The sequence below is a fragment of the Nicotiana sylvestris genome, chromosome 10 (assembly GCF_000393655.2).
Source record: "Nicotiana sylvestris chromosome 10, ASM39365v2, whole genome shotgun sequence".
NCBI lineage: Eukaryota > Viridiplantae > Streptophyta > Magnoliopsida > Solanales > Solanaceae > Nicotiana > Nicotiana sylvestris.
Window position 1 is genome coordinate 129,726,348 of NC_091066.1, and position 17,932 is coordinate 129,744,279.

The window sequence follows — 17,932 nt, forward strand, 5'->3', positions numbered from 1 at the left end:
TCTCTCCAATCTTACTTTTCATTGGTAATTTTTCTATAATTTGATAAGTTGTTTGTGACGGAAGAAGTGATAAATTTCTCTCCACAACTTGGCCACTGCCAAGAATAAATCACTGAAAACAACATGATTCTCAATTTGTTGATGCAGATTATTCCATTTTAGAGCTATATATTCTTATTTGCTTGAGGAGGTTGGAAGTCAAAGAGCAAGAGGCCACCAACTTCCATGTGACAGGCCATGTTATCGTTCCAAACAAGTGATTATTATGCACAGAATGTAGCCCAAGAGTGTGAAACATCTAGTGTTGAATAACGTCATAACTTTATCTAAATTCACTTCATTCAGCAACATAGGGAGCATCAAAAGTACACTCGTTATGTGGACATTTTGGAAGGAAGGGTGTTGCTATAAACTTTGTCACAAAGGATGACGGAAGAATGCTTTTTGACATTCAGAAGTTTTACAATGTTATAATCAAGGAGTTGGTAGCCAATGTGGCTGATCTCTTTTGAGGTTGTTTTGGTTATGTGATATAAATTCTTCCTTACATGAAGTAATTTAATATCTTAATCTTAGGTTAGTTAGAATGCTACCAGGCTTGGAATTGGGAAATGCAGGTGCTACGATTTACCATGGAACCTATAAATCTTCAATTTTGGTTGGACTATCGACTATCAATTTTATCGGTTTGCCTTTTGTTAAAAAAAGAAAAGAAAGTAAACTTGTTATAGCTTGATTCTTTGATAGTACTAATTTATTTATTTTTTTCATTATTATTTTGGTACTGATCCATATACGTTAATAGATCACTTAAAAGAGCCCCAGCCTTTCTTCTTCTGTTATGTATAAAGTTAATTTTTATAGCTAAAGTTAAAAAATTATGGAGGGTACTTTTGTAAACACCCAATTTTAAAAAAAAATATGCTATGTTTTAATACATCAAACCAAACAGTGGATAAAAAATAATCTCAGCATAACTAATGTCAGCATAACTAATGCCACCATTACTAATGCCAGCATTACTAATACCAGCATTACTAATACACTCTATTCAGCATTATTCTTATACCTCCTACCAAACGACCCCTAAGTGTTCAATAGGTACCACCTTTAATACAGGTGTCTAAATGGAAAAAATGGGCAAGTTTAAGGGGTTGCATATGTATTTGGCCTTTTTCTTTTTTAAACCAACGACAATCGTGTTTGTTAGGGATATATTAATTGAAAAGGGAGTTTCCCACTTGTTCTCTTCTTCTTTCTTTCTTTTTTTTTTTGCCATATTTTGGGTTTTGTAAAAATAAATTTTATTTGCATTTACAATTTTGTCCAACTTAAAATGTTACGAAGGATAAAAAGATAAACGACATTTCGATAAGAGGTTCGTGGTATTGTTCTTCAAGATAACTTTTCTTTCTTCTTTTCGTCTATTACTCTTCTGTATTAGCGGAATGAAGTATTAGTGGGCGTTTGGACATAAGAATTATAAAATTCCAAAAAAAAAGAGTGAAGTTCTTTTCAAGTGAAAATGGTATTTAAAAATTAGATGTGTTTGGACATGAATATAATTTTGGGTTGTTTTTGAAGTTTTGTGAGTGATCTGAGTGAAAATTTTGAAAAATAGTTTTTTGGAGTTTTTCAAATTTTCAAAAAAATTCAAAATTCATCTTCAAGTGAAAATTAAAAATTTTATTGCCAAACACTGATTTCGAAAAAAAGTAAAAAAATTCGAAAAAAAGTGATATTTTTTTATGTCCAAACGGGCTCTTAACCTAATTAGGCTCGAAAAGGCGCCATTTGGTCTAGATTCATACTACAGTCTTGCAAAATTTGCCAGTGATATGTAAAATGATATTTGTTATTCGTGATACGATACTGGCCAATATTCATGCATAGTTAAAATGTAGATTAACTAGAGTAACCAAATGTAACATGAAGAAGAAGTAGTAGTAATAGTGATCCCGTTTGATTTTCATGACTTGAGTTTCTCATAAGTCATAACTATTCCATTATTTCAGGCAATGAAATTAATAATTAAGACTCTCTCAAGAATGCAGTTCTTGTGAAAACTTCCTTTATAATCCATGAAAATCCCCGTCAGAACAAGCACTCAACACAAAAAGAAAAACAAGCACTCAACACAAACAAGAGAAGAAAATGCAGCTGGTTGTAGAGATTATGATAGGGACAATCTTTCACGTCCAAGCACGCGACAATGCAACAGTGATAGATTTGTGTATTGAATAAAATTTAGAGTTCACATGTGCAAACCTCACGAGCATACACGTGGCAATGGTGATGGGATGGAGGTGTGTCAGCAGCCAAATAATACCGGATAAAGTCATGTGACCGGTATTATATAAAATAGATTTCGGGGAAGCAAGGCCCAGAGGAATGAATTTAAAAACAAGATACCAGTTAAAGGAAATTACCATTACAGAAGATCTCGACATTTATTCCCAAGGTTACGCAACCAATAAGAGGAATTTTTATTTATCTTTAAGAGGGTGAAATTTGACGATCTTGTCTCTCTAAATCTAGCTATAGATAGAGGCATTTGTACTCATTGTAAGGACACGATCCAGAAGAATCATCAAGAATAAACTTTATTTTTTGCATTTTCATAGTTCTATACAAAAATATTTGTCCGAGCTTCGTTATTAACTTCCCTCCGGTGAACTTCATCAGAAATTCAGGCTTGTTTATTCTTTAAGTATCTTGTATTTTGCTACTTTTCATTTATAGTTTTGCTAATCAGATCATCTTAATCCACATGTCTATTAACCACGTATACAAATTCAATTGTACCTTTTTACAGGTAAATGGTTTGGCGCCCGTCATGGGGCATAGACAATTGTGGTATTATTTTAATGTGTTAATCTTAAAAGTTTTATCATTTTAGTAAGCATATTATAGCAATGGCACACAATGATGACAACAATCCGCTCAACACTGGTCAAAACAACAACAACGAGTCTGTGGGCAATTTGCATCGTGTACGCAGTGGATATCAACAATACGATTCGACTGGTGTAACTCACCATGATGGGAACCAATCAACTCCAAGCTGCCAGGTGGAAAGAAATGCTCAACGTGCGAGGAGTCCTACTCCTGATGATTTGGATGATAAGCCCGTAGCCGATATCGTGAAAGTTTTGAGAGCGCAACAAATGAAAACTATGAACCATCTCTCAAGACAAGATCGGATAATGACCGAACTTCAACAAGCAATATCGGCGGCTTCAAATAATTCAAATAGTGGAGTTCGAGCCTCTCTTGGTGTTCCAACGATGCAAATGATTCTGGGAACGGGTAAGTTATCTTCAAATGGGGGGTTTAGATCGGATAATGACCGGGCAAGCGGTACAGGTAATGGATCCGAAAATGAAAACACCATATATGATCCTTTCATGGCTAAACTCGTGAAGTGTATGAGACAGATAAATACACGTATGGATCAAAATGCTAAAGAATTTCATGCTTGGAAGGATAAAATTCCGGGAGCACCACCGGTCCTTAAGGGACCGGACTCAAAGAAATATATACAATTGCCATTTAAACCTAGTGCAACTCCGGAATTGATCCCAAAGAGATTTAAGATGCCGGATATTCCCACATATGATGGATCATCGTATCCGCAAGAGCACATTACAATGTGCATCACTGCTACAAAGGGAAGCGATTTGGCTCCAAACGAGATTGAATCGATTTTGCTAAAGAAATTCGGAGAAACCTTAACAAAAGGGGCTTTAACATGGTATTCACTTTTACCCGAACACTCAATTGATTCTTTTAAAAATGCTTGCAGATTCCTTTATTAAAGCTCATGCCGGAGCAAAGAAACTTCAAGGGCGGAAAGTAGATATCTTCATAATCTCTCAAGGAGATTCAGAACTACTCCGGGAATTCGTGATATCTTGGACTAAATAATAAGCCTTATTTTATCTGATTCAGTTGGTACAATCAGTAAACTTGTTTTAAGTTGATTGTGTTGTTCCTCTGTACTTGTAAATAATGATTCTGGAAATTAGAACGTTAGCTTATAAACGTAAATATAAATAAAAAAACAGAAATTAATTCGAGCCCACTGAATTCACAGTGTTTCCTTAAGGAATTTAATCCCCTCCTAGTACCCAAGGTTATAGATTATTTCCTCCCAGGATAGAACGAATTACACACTGGTGTAGCGGTACTTCAAACCCCAGTGTTTCAACGAACACAAAGTTCGGCAACAAATCACACTTATGGATGCTTTGTTTGTAGTTAAAAACAATGCAGAATAAGGAGGACAACTCAGAAGTCGAATGGAAATTCTGAGAGGAAGGAATGCAAAGTATAGCCAATGTTGAATTCTTACTGAAGAGAATATCAAATTGCAATTCGTTTTTCCAGTGTATACGCAGTGTATACAGAGTGTATATCCAGTATATGCAGAGTGTATATCCAGTGTATACAGAGTGTATATTAAGTGTATACAGATGTGTTCTTCTTTCTCTCCAACTTATGCTCTATTTATAGCAGTTATTTGAGAGAAATCCGCCCCTTCCATGGTGCAACAAGCACTAGATCATGGAGAAAGCACTTACATGGTGGTATATACACTTGCTTGGTGGGAGGAACACTTGCACCATTGTGGGAGGTGCACTAGGCTGCATTGTTGCTTAGTGTTGCAACACAATACACGGATTGGAAAACATCCGTTACAAACACGGATTATATCACGTTAATATTCACTATTAACAAATAAATTTGGTCCAAAAAATTAATCAATCGATCGATCATTTGACCAAATCCGAATCCAAATCCCATTTCCCATTCACTCTAATTTTAAGACTATTTCATCTTAAACAAAAACTCAACAATCCCCCACATGAATGGGGAATGGCTATATCATGGAAGTATGCATGAAAAACTTGTGTGATTTGCAAACAAGAATTAATTGCATCTGGATAAGTAGGTTTCCCTTTGAACTTTCCGTAGTGAACTTATGTCGGATATACTCGGTCAATCGGTAGATTTGATATCTTTGAACCGTCGAACTTTAGTGTATACCTAGACAACCATAAGTCACACAATCAATCCCTTAACCGTCTTTGGTTCTCATTGTTGTGTTCGTTTCAGCCATGAACACTGCCTGGTTTCATAAGTGCGTAGAGAATTGGCCTTGCAAAATTCTCCTTGAAGCGGCTAACACTTCACACATACATAGGTGATTCCTAAACGTGTCATCTCATAGATACACTATTTGATATACCCTGTATCAAATTTAGAAATCATTAAAAAGCCTTAATGCTTTATCCTTGGTACTGAACATTGTCTCATCACGAGAATGGACTAAAACAAATTTTGTTGACAATGTTGAACCGTCATTAATGACTTTGTTTGATCTCCTTGAACCTAGATCTTGGGATCTCCAGTCTTCTAGGTAGAGTTACCGCCACAATGACTTGTTCTTGGCCATAGTCCCATTCCCCTCGATGATTTCTCAACTACCTCTCTAGTTAGGCCTTTTGTAAGTGGATCTGACACATTATCACTTGACTTTACATAGTCAATCGTGATAATTCCTCTAGAGAGAAGTTGCCTAACGGTTTTATGTCTTCGTCGTATATGACGAGATTTACCGTTATACATAACGCTCCCAGCCCTTCCAATTGCCGCTTGGCTATCACAGTGTATGCATATTGGTGCCAACGGTTTGGGCCAAAATGGAATATCTTCCAAGAAATTCCGGAGCCATTCAGCTTCTTCACCGGCTTTATCTAAGGCTATGAACTCAGCCTCCATTGTAGAGCGGGCAATACATGTTTGTTTGGACGACTTCCAAGATACCGCTCCTCCACCAATAGTGAATACATATCCACTTGTGGACTTCGAATCAGTTGAACCGGTGATCCAATTTGCATCACAATATCCTTCAATCACCGCAGGATATTTACTGTAGTGCAAATCAAAGTTTTGGGTATGTTCTAAGTATCCCAAAACTCGTTTCATTGCCATCCAGTGAGATTGGCCTGGATTGCTCGTGTATCGACTTAGTTTACTTATAGCACAAGCTATATCTGGTCGTGTACAATTCATGATGTACATTAAGCATCCCAACACACGAGCATAATCCAATTGTGATATGCTTTGGCCTTTGTTCTTTGCTAGTGCAAGATTCACGTCAATTGGAGTCTTTGCAACTTTAAAGCCCAAGTGCTTGAATTTTTCAAGTACTGTCTTAATATAATGAGATTGTGACAATGCCAGGCCTTGAGGAGTCTTTTGGATCTTAATCCCCAGAATTAAATCTGCAATTCCCAAGTCCTTCATATCAAACTTGCTAGTTAGCATACGCTTAGTAGCATTTATGTTGGCAATGTTATTACTCATTATCAGCATATCATCCACATATAGGCAAACAATGACTATGTGATTTGGAACATTTTTAATGTACACACATTTATCACATTCATTTATCTTAAAACCATTTGACAACATTGTTTGGTCAAATTTCGCATGCCATTGTTTGGGTGCTTGTTTTAGTCCGTAAAGGGACTTAACAAGTCTACATACCTTATTTTCTTTACCTGGAACCACAAACCCTTCAGGTTGTTCCATGTAAATTTCTTCCTCCAACTCTCCATTTAAGAAGGCCGTTTTAACATCCATTTGATGAATTTCAAGACCATACACTGCAGCTAATGCTACTAACATCCGTATGGACGTAATCCTTGTAACTGGGGAGTATGTATCAAAGTAGTCAAGACCTTCTCGTTGTCTATACCCTTTGACAACAAGTCTTGCCTTGAATTTATCAATAGTGCCATCATCTTTCATTTTTCTCTTAAAAATCCATTTAGAACCCAAAGGTTTATTTCCAGGAGGAAGATCAACCAATTCTCATGTATGGTTGTTCAATATGGATTCTATTTCACTATTGACTGCCTCTTTCCAGAACAATGATTCCGAAGAAGACATAGCTTCTTTAAATGTTCGAGGCTCATTTTCCAATAAGAAAGTCACAAAATCTGGTCCAAACGAAGTAGACGTTCTTTGACGTTTACTACGTCTTGGATCCCCCTGATTAAATGTACTTTCTTTTGTTTCTTCCCGAGGTCGTTTAGATACTTCACCAATCGACTCGCATTCCTTTTTATACGGATATATATTTTCAAAGAACTCAGCATTATCTGATTCTATAACCGTATTATTATGAATGTCGGGATTTTCTGATTTATGAACCAGAAATCGATATGCTTTACTATTAGTTGCATATCCTATGAAAACACAATCAACTGTTTTCGGTCCTATTTTTACCCTTTTGGGTTTAGGAACTTGCACCTTTTGCCAAACACCCCCACACTTTAAAATAATTCAAGTTGGGCTTCCTTCTTTTCCATTTTTCATATGGAATGGATTGTGTTTTACTATGGGGTACTCGATTTAGTATTCGGCTGGCCGTAAGAATGGCTTCCCCCCACAAGTTCTGTGGCAAACCAGAACTTATCAACAATGCGTTCATCATCTCCTTTAATGAACGATTCTTTCTTTCCGCAATCCCATTGGATTGGGGAGTGTAAGGGGCTGTTGTTTGATGAATAATTCCATATTCTAAACATATTTGTTCAAAAGGAGATTCATATTCACCACCCCTATCACTTCTTATCATTTTGATTTTCTTGTTAAGTTGCGTTTCAACTTCATTTTTGTATTGCTTGAATGCGTCTATTGCTTCATCTTTACTATTAAGTAAGTAAACATAGCAATATCGAGTACTATCGTCAATAAAAGTTATGAAATACTTCTTTCCACCGCGAGATGGTATTGACTTCATGTCACAAATATCTGTGTGAATTAAGTCTAAAGGATTTGAATTCCTTTCAACCGACTTATAAGGATGTTTAACATACTTAGATTCCACACATATTTGACATTTTGATTTTTCGCATTCAAACTTAGGCAATACTTCCAAGTTTATCATTTTTCGCAAGGTTTTATAATTGACATGACCTAAACGTACATGCCATAAATCATTTGACTCAAGTAAGTAAGAAGAAGCTGAAGTTTTATTATTAGTTTCAACAACTATTACATTCAGCTTGAAAAGGCCCTCAGTAAGGTAACCTTTTCCTACAAACATTTCATTCTTACTAATCACTACCTTGTCAGATACAAAAACGCACTTGAAACCGTGCTTTACAAGAAGTCCAGTAGAGACTAAGTTCTTCCTAATCTCGGGAACATGAAGGACGTTGTTCAAAGTCATGACCTTGCCAGAAGTCATCTTGAGAAATATCTTACCGTATCCTTCAATTTTTGTTGTAGCATCATTTCCCATAGAGAGCGTCTCTTCGGGTCCAGCAGAAGCATATGTAGAAAATGCTTCCCTCACAGCACAAACATGGCGAGTGGCTCCAGAATCAATCCACCACTCCTTTGGGTTTCCTACCAGGTTGCATTCAGAAAGCATGGCGCACAAGTCATCAACATCATCATGCTTTTCTACCATGTTTGCTTGACCCCTTTGCTTGTCTTTCTTCCGAGCACGACACTCCGTAGATTTGTGTCCGGTTTTCCCACAGTTGTAGCAGTTTCCACTGAACCGCTTCTTGCTTGGGTTGTATTTCGGACCAGAAGCCTTCTTTCTCTTTTTGTTATCTTCAACAATATTTGCTCCCATTATTGTTGAATTTCCACGGCCTCTTCTCTCAGCAGCTTTGTTGTCCTCTTCGATTCTCAATCGAACAATGAGATCTTCAAGGGACATCTCCTTTCGTTTGTGTTTCAAATAATTTTTGAAGTCCTTCCACAATAGAGGCAACTTCTCAATTATTGCTGCTACTTGGAATGCTTCATTGATGACAAGACCTTCAATGAAAATTCCGTTAGTAAAATTACTAAAAAATTTACTTTCAATATCAGTATTTATTTGAAACATACCTTCAGCAAGTAGATCATGAATAATCACTTGCAATTCCTGGACTTGGGTAATAACAGACTTGCTATCTACCATTTTGTAGTCCAAAAATTTTGCGGCGACGAATTTCTTCATCCCGGCATCTTCAGTTTTGTACTTCTTTTCAAGTGCATTCCACAATTCTTTTGACGTCTCCACGCCACTGTATACATTATACAGATTATCCTCCAGCCCGCTAAGAATATAATTCCTGCACAAGAAGTCAGAATGCTTCCATGCCTCAATCACGAGAAAGCTATCATTCTCTGGAGTTTCATCTGGAAGATCAGGAACATCTTCCTTGATGAACTTCTGTAGACATAACGTAGTCAAGTAGAAGAACATCTTTTGCTGCCAGCGCTTGAAATCCATCCCGGAAAATTTTCCGGGTTTCTCTGCCGGTGCCAACGCCGGAGTTCGACTTGTCGATGCGTTGGCAGTCATCATCGGAACAGCTTGATTTCCGTCATTCGCCATTTTTACTGTAAAAATGACACAATCAAACGTTTAATAAACGTTTAAAACTGGAGTGAAAAATCACGTAGATTTTAATCTCCAACAAAATGCCACGAAGGTTTTAAAACTGGAGTAAAAATCACGTAGATTTTAATTTCCAACAAACCGCAACGAAGGCTTAACTCTCCAAACGGGAGTACACAAAAACCACAAAGGTTGGAAACAAGGTTATAGTTTCCAGAATAATAAAAGTAACACAAATACAGAAATTAAATTATTAAATTATTAAATTCCTTAAGATTGTTGTTCCTCTGTACTTGTAAATAATGATTCTGGAAATTAGAACGTTAGCTTATAAACGTAAATATAAATAAAAAAACAGAAATTAATTCGAGCCCACTGAATTCACAGTGTTTCCTTAAGGAATTTAATCCCCTCCTAGTACCCAAGGTTATAGATTATTTCCTCCCAGGATAGAACGAATTACACACTGGTGTAGCGGTACTTCAAACCCCAGTGTTTCAACGAACACAAAGTTCGGCAACAAATCACACTTATGGATGCTTTGTTTGTAGTTAAAAACAATGCAGAATAAGGAGGACAACTCAGAAGTCGAATGGAAATTCTGAGAGGAAGGAATGCAAAGTATAGCCAATGTTGAATTCTTACTGAAGAGAATATCAAATTGCAATTCGTTTTTCCAGTGTATACGCAGTGTATACAGAGTGTATATCCAGTATATGCAGAGTGTATATCCAGTGTATACAGAGTGTATATTAAGTGTATACAGAGTGTTTCAAGTGTTTTTTTCGATGTGTTCTTCTTTCTCTCCAACTTATGCTCTATTTATAGCAGTTATTTGAGAGAAATCCGCCCCTTCCATGGTGCAACAAGCACTAGATCATGGAGAAAGCACTTACATGGTGGTATATACACTTGCTTGGTGGGAGGAACACTTGCACCATTGTGGGAGGTGCACTAGGCTGCATTGTTGCTTAGTGTTGCAACACAATACACGGATTGGAAAACATCCGTTACAAACACGGATTATATCACGTTAATATTCACTATTAACAAATAAATTTGGTCCAAAAAATTAATTAATCGATCGATCATTTGACCAAATCCAAATCCAAATCCCATTTCCCATTCACTCTAATTTTAAGACTATTTCATCTTAAACAAAAACTCAACAGATTGTTCAGTTACACTCCCCATGTAGGCACCTACTTAAGATCAAACTGTGTATTAGAGGAAAGTTATATCATTATACATTCTTAGGCAGAGGCAGATCTTCAGTGAGTTCAATGAAAACCATAACTTTCCACTTGATCCATAAGTACATATATATGCGGAAAAAATGTAAACTTGTGTATTAAACTCATTTTGAATCCACTTACTATAAAATCTTGATTCGCCTTTGATCTTGAGTAGGCTTTTAAAAAAAATAAATTGTACTTAAGCTATTATATTCATTAGATTCAATTTGGACTTAACCAGATAAAGTGTATGTGCACTAAAGATGGACTGACTCAACTCTTGTTGATAAATCAAGAGCCTCTTCGAGTTTAACAACCACTTGTTCCATGGATGGTCGTTGCTGCTTCAGCCCTATGCTAACTAAAGCTAACTTAAGCATAAGTTCAAAAGCCTCCATTGAGAATTTCCCCTCCATTTTGGGATCAGCAAATTCTTTGATGTTCCCACCTTTAGTCAAGTTTTTCGCCTAAGATTCAAAATGACATGTTAAATTAAGAAAGTTTGGGAAAAAAAACACAAGAGAAGAGTGAGTATTTATTTTTACCATTTTACTTAGAGGCATTGGATTCTGCAAATTCAAGTTGATAACCCTTTGTCCAGATAATAGTTGTAGCAGAACTATCCCAAAGCTATAGACATCACCATAAGAATTTACGTGTCGGTTCTTTTGGTACTCAGGATCAACATAACCAAAAGTTCCTCTCACTTCTGAGCTAGCATAAGAGTGACCAATGCTAATAATTTTGGACAAACCAAAGTCTGAGAGTTTAGCTTCAAAGTTGGCAGATAGAAGAATGTTTGCTGGCTGCAAATTTCACCAAAAAAGTGAAACATAACTTAGAATATTTAGAAAATGGAGAACATATTATGGATGTAAAATAGGATTTAACCTTGATATCCCGGTGAACAATGGAGCCTTGAGGATACGAATGGAGAAACAGGAGACTGCGGGCACAATCAAGTGCAATTTCTAGTCTTTGTCTCCACGAGAGATATTTACTTTTACCTGCTCAATTAGTGTGTAGAAATCAGGACACAGTATAATTCAGGTCAAAAGAGAGCAGAAATGTTCAAAGAGTAAAAAAAATATACCAAATAACCATTCAGAAAGATTTCCATTGTGGCATAGCTCATAAACTAGAAAACACTCATTTGGTCCATCATTGTGTCCTAGCAAGGATACAAGGTTCGGATGTCTAATATGCGAGAGACTTGTAACTTCTCTAACAAATGTCTCCATTTGTTCGTCCTTAATTATGTGCTTAATCGCCACATATTGTCCATCTGCCAGAATTCCTTTGTATACTTTTCCTGTAGAACATGATCATTTCAAAATCCAACTTTCAAAAGGAATCGATCTATATAGAGGCGCATCATAAGAGACTAGGCCAACTTGTACATATAATTCGATTTTGTTCTTACCAGCTATGCCTTGACCTATGAAGTTAGACATGCTGAGATTGTCAGTCGCGGAGTAAATTTCTTTAAGTGATAGTTTACGATAGCTTGATTCTTCAGAGTAAGATCCATCTGATACTGCTAACAAGAAACAGAATTAGTATAAGTTAAAACATTCAGAACAATGACTTTTTCTACGATTGTTGGTGTAGAGGGCTTACTATATCTTCCACTTGATGGTTTAACTTCATTCTTCCTTTTCAATAATATCCACACCGCAGTGATTATTATTACTATAAGCCCTACTATACCACCAATTAGAATCCCAAGATCTGCATATTTAACCAATGCTTAACCATAGGAACACTCTTTTGTCCAGAAACTCAGCAATTGCAAAAATAGTTGTGAATACGGAATTCAAGATTTTACCTCTTTTAAACTTTGTTCTATGCCTAGTTTCACTTCCAATCTCATCTACAGAAGATACTGCACAGTACAATGATATGTCAATATCAAAATTTAATATTCAAAAAGTTGGAAGAGAAAACATAAATCTGCTTATAATAGAAAGTAAGACAAGCATTACCTAAAGGGAGAGAGTTGTCTCCTAGGCAATAAAAGATTTTGTCAATCCAACTCTCATCAGAAATTCTTTGGCTTGTTAACAAAATCAACATACTAAATCTACAAATGTCAGCTTCGAGTTTCATTGAGTTATTTTTCGATTTTGAAGTTAATGATCCCCATGTCCTCAAACACTGATTGCAGCCTTTAGTGAGTCCTCCTTCTGAATGCATTAGGCTGCAATCATCTCTTAGGCTTTTCAATATGTTTCCCAACTCGTTCACAATGTCGATCTCTGAATAATCAGAGCAGCCTCCTGCACCACTAGTCAACTTTTCAATGCCACAGCTAAAAGTATCAAAGCTAGTGTTCTTCATCGAAGTTAAGCAGTGAATCTGTTGTGTGGAATTAAGAAAGATATGTCCTGTTTGGTTTGTCCAACGTGCCAATGCTTGTAAATATCTATTGAAAGGTAATCCACAACAAGGTTGGGTCAAAAAACCATCCCAATTTCCATCTAAAGTTGTACAATCCTCAGATGATGAAGAAATGTTAATATTCAGGACACAGTTATTGGAGATATTAATATGAGAAAAAACTAAGTCCAAAGATATGGAAAAAACCATGATAAACTTGATTAACACTGGTACTTTGGAGCAATTCATTTTTGTGAAATGCTAAAGGGTACTCTAAATTAAGGGTGGCACCATAAAATCTTTGCTCATATATTGACACAATCAATGTAGGCTATATAACTTTTCTTCGTATAGAAAAAAATTCAAGTAGATTGAAGTAGTAACAAAGAGAAGCCAAATGGCCGGCTAATAAGGGTCTTTTTCTTGTTTGTAATTGTAGAGCATAACATTATTTAATCCATCATTAGATGATATAAGACAAAAGGAAAAGTTCATTTAAAATCTAAGATAATTTGCTAATTTAATATCTGTAGATTCGTAACTTTAAGTAAGATTGTCATAAAAGACAAATGTCGGACATGGCAAAATCAAGAAAATATTGAAGTTTGATGTCACTTTGTGCTGTAGCGTTTGGTTGACGAAGGACTCAATCTTACACCAGTAAAAAGAAATCAATTGTTCTGGCAACAACTAAACTAGTTAAGCATTTATTAGATAGTTAGAATCAAAGCAATAATCATTTTGCATTTAAAAGATTGAAAGCAATATAAATAAAATAAAAAAGGAAAATGCTCCGGCCTCCATGTGTATTTGGTATGGCAAAAGTTATTTTTTAAGAAAATATCTTACATGTAAAAGTCATTTTCTGGTGATTATTTACCGAAATATATTTTTTTCAAAAAAAATATTTTCTATAAGGGGAAAATGCCTTCATTCGCTAAAGATGGAAGTCATTTTCCTCAACTATCTAAATTTTATTATTTACTCCAGTTTACACTTAGATATTATTATTAATAAATTCAAAATTTTCATCCAAACATTCTTTGATTTACTAACATATTTTTAATTTTTAGTATACTTTTTCCAGCAAAAAATTTTCACAAACCAATCTAATATTTTTCATGGAAAATCACATGCGTCAGACCAAACACACTCTCCGTTTTATTGTTTTTTCTTCCGTTCCCTTTCCTTCTTCCATGGTTTATGGTTATACAATGTTTTGTTGCTACATTTAGAAAAGGCTGGAAATAAAAACCATAAACCCAAAGAAAATTAAAAAATGCAAGCAACCCTCTAGTTATATACTGAAGAAAAATTGAGTCTGTCGTGATTATAATTAATCATAGTACTTCATTTTAATTTGCTTTCCTTATTTTAGATATATGGAATAAGATGTGTTTATAACTTTAATTAGTGAAAAATTATGTACTTACAGAGGAGTGGTCAACTAACTTGTTTTTACAAGTAACATAGAGGGGTACATATAGTATAATGGAGGATCATAGAACAGTCTCTGGGACAAATGAAGAAGTTTAAGGAAGAACCTGCTCCTTAAGTGTAATATCTTCTTAGTTTTTTTATTTATTTAATTATTTTTAGCTTTCTTATGTATAATTTATTATGAAAATGAATGTCTAATACATGAATCTGCATTCGTCTTGCACTTAGGGCACTTTATGCTGAAAATTCAGTACTACATGGATCTATTCCGGCATTGACATTGTAGCTTCCATTATTTTTCAAATTGGTGGCCTTATAACTAATCTATTTCCAACGAATTAAGATATGTGGAGAGGGATAACAATCGAGAAATCGATACGCACCCAGTGTTTAATTTAAGCCACTAAATGCAAGTTAGGTGCATTGCGTATGAACTTTTATCACTTAACCATGGTCAAGCGATATGCATTCTGACTTTAATTTGTAACTCTTTACAATTAATTATTTGATTTGGTGTAAAAAAAAAGGGGTCAGTAGGTAAGTATTTTTCGGATAATGACAGCTCACATATCACAAATTCAAGAATCAGGTATATACATTTGAGAGAAGAAATAGTCCTTGTCTAAGTAAAGTAGAAAAGTTGTGTCATCATATAACACCTAAGAACTCGTATGACTGGGGAAAGACTTTAACTAAAACTTCTTATGTAACTCGAGGATTGCAGATCTCATATGTAACTTGAGGATTGGGAAACATTACATGGTATAGTCAAAGGCATGCATTTAAGAAGTAGCCAGTTTAAAAAATGTTACAAATATAGCCATTTTTCATTTTAAGCTCAACTTCGGGGTCCATCTTTGGCTGGAGATGCTTCTCTATGAGAGCCATTCTGCCTATATTTTTCTTTTTTTGTTTCTCACTCCCGCATTGGGCCCGACTAAATTCGAAGAATCATACCAAAATATTTTAAATTGGGGGTAAAATGTTCCCTAACAAAGGTGACTTCGTACACAAGCTCGATCCTGAGACCTTTGGTTAAGAATAAAGGAGTACTTACCACTCCACTATAACGCTTACTGGTTAGCAAGCTATCATCTGTATTTTCTGTAATTGTATTTCTTTGTCTTTGTAAAGTTTAAGTTATGTACAATGATAATGTATAAACTTTTTAACATCATAAATACTGCAAATTATAACTCTTCATTGCAAGCTTGACATGGTCAACTAAAAATTAGACTGATAATATGTTATAATTAGTTATATTGCATTGATAGTATAAAAGTTATTTATAATCTAAATACATAGAACTTAAATTCATAATACACAATGAAACTCTTAGCCGTTCTGCAATTGTTTCTGTGAAAGAAATCGTCGAGAATGGTCATTTACTCTCGTCATTCACTTTAATGTTCAAAATAAAATCTGAAAATTAGCTTTATTAGTGTTTTCTAAATAAAAGTAGAAACAGAAGAATAGTGCAAGTTGTGTGCAATCTTTTCTAAAAATTAAAAGTTGATAATAGTTTGGACATTTAATTGGCAAGCATAATACATTGGAAAAGAAAAATAAACAACAGTATATATGTTTAAGCATGTGATAGCCAAATGACCATTTCACAGTGACATTTTTACCCTGAAAAGTTCATTAAGATGACAAGGTGCACAACATTGTGAAATAATATGATGGTAGGAATATGGATGACAAAGAATTAGCTCTAACACTAAAAGCTAATTAATTCACCAAAATAATGAACCATTTGACCCATTCAAAGATTCTCAAAAGATGCTCTTATACTATTCGTTAAAAATAATACAAACTGAAGCCAAATCACATTAAATTGTTGGTCAGTCACCCTCCTTGCTTTTTACAATGTGGCACATACACTCCAGAAGTTAATATTATGATGAATAATATTATAATGATATCTTAATCTTATTAATTACCAGGGCACTAGGGATGGCAAACGGGCGGGTCGAAACCGGGTAATTTAAAAAATGAATAAATTATCTGACCCGACTCGTATTTGAGACGGATAAAAAAGGAGTTATCCGGCGGATAATATGGATATCCATATTATGCATGACTTCTTAAATATGATCACTTTAGGAGAATTCCTAGTCTTCCAAACTTGAGGAAGACCCGATTTAAGGCTTTACAAATGTAAAAGTTAAACACATTAGTTATCCATTGGTTAACCATTTTCTAAGTGGATAATATAGTTCTTATTCATATTCGACCCATTTTTAAAAAGTTCATTATCCAACCTATTTTTTAATGTATAATATGGGTGGATAACTATTTTCTTTTAACCATTTTCTCACGTACTAAATGAGGAGAAATTAAGTACGTGGTCAGATACATATTGTAAGTTTGTAACCTTCCAAACGAAAGAGCATATTTAAGATCGGAAAAAAATTACAACAGTCGTTACTTGTAGATAATAGTTAGAGGACATCCATTATATGCTAAAGATCGTTATATGCTATCAACATTGTCACATAACAATCAATTATTTGAGAAAGCATTTTATACGATACATGGCCTTTATTTATTTTCAACATTTTCCTTTATTTCTTCTTTCTCTGTCAATTTTCTAACACAGTATTAGTATATGTAGTGGGAGTCTGTGTGTTACTCGGACTTAAGTGGCATAGGCAGCTAATGATGATAAGAAAGATATGTGGCTACTGAAATGACAGCTGCTTTCACTACATTTACATATAGGTGAGTGGAGCTCTTAGGAAGACAAAACATGAAAAGAAACAACCATCACCGTTTTTAGAAAATGACAAATACAACTAGGTACAATGTCTTTGCATGAAAAGTCATGTGAAGAATATTTTGGCCTCTTGGCTGGGGAAGGTATGAAGCTTTGCCGTGGGATCGATCAATATTTGGGGCAGGGCAATTTCGGTACGGATTCCTAAGAATTCAATAATTTTTACTTATTTTTATTAACAATATGTAAAATTATTTAATTGTGAAGTCAGTTTAACTAAAACAATGTATAAGTTAGATAACAAGTTCAAAATATATAAACCCAGAACGCACGGCGAGCGTGGGTAGGAGGTGCGGAAGCATCTTAAACTGCTAACTTTATAGTTCACGGGGAATGAGAGTAGACAGAAACACTCTTCATTGATCATATGTGCTGCAGGACCCACATTACCCATTGATGTTGTCACTATCACGCCTCCTTCATTTTTTAGAGGAACAACAAACCCACCCCCGCGCAATTTGGACCCCCCCCTTCCTCTCATTTTACTATTTTAACCCTTTACTATTCTCTTCTTTTTTGTATAATCAATATTCACTCCCAGCCAACAGGTTGTGAGTTCGAGTCTCCCCAAGAGCAATGTGTGAAGTTCTTGAAGGGAAGGATGTTGAGGGTCTATTTGGAAACAGCCTCTCTACCCCAGGTAGGAGTAAGGTATGCGTACACACTACCCTCCCCAGACCT

At 35.3% G+C, this 17,932-nt stretch overlaps 1 protein-coding gene across 1 annotated transcript; it reads right to left on the reverse strand.

Moving 5' to 3' along the window:
• Window positions 1-10,910: 10,910 nt before the first annotated feature.
• Window positions 10,911-13,281, reverse strand: LOC104230265 (probable serine/threonine-protein kinase At1g01540). Its single transcript, XM_009783034.2, has 8 exons — window positions 12,639-13,281; window positions 12,482-12,538; window positions 12,274-12,384; window positions 12,077-12,190; window positions 11,747-11,965; window positions 11,545-11,660; window positions 11,199-11,459; window positions 10,911-11,120 (listed from the first exon to the last, which is right to left on the reverse strand). Exons 1-8 carry the CDS (start codon window positions 13,279-13,281, stop codon window positions 10,911-10,913), a joined length of 1,731 nt encoding a protein of 576 aa, XP_009781336.2.
• Between the last annotated feature and the right edge of the window lie 4,651 nt (window positions 13,282-17,932).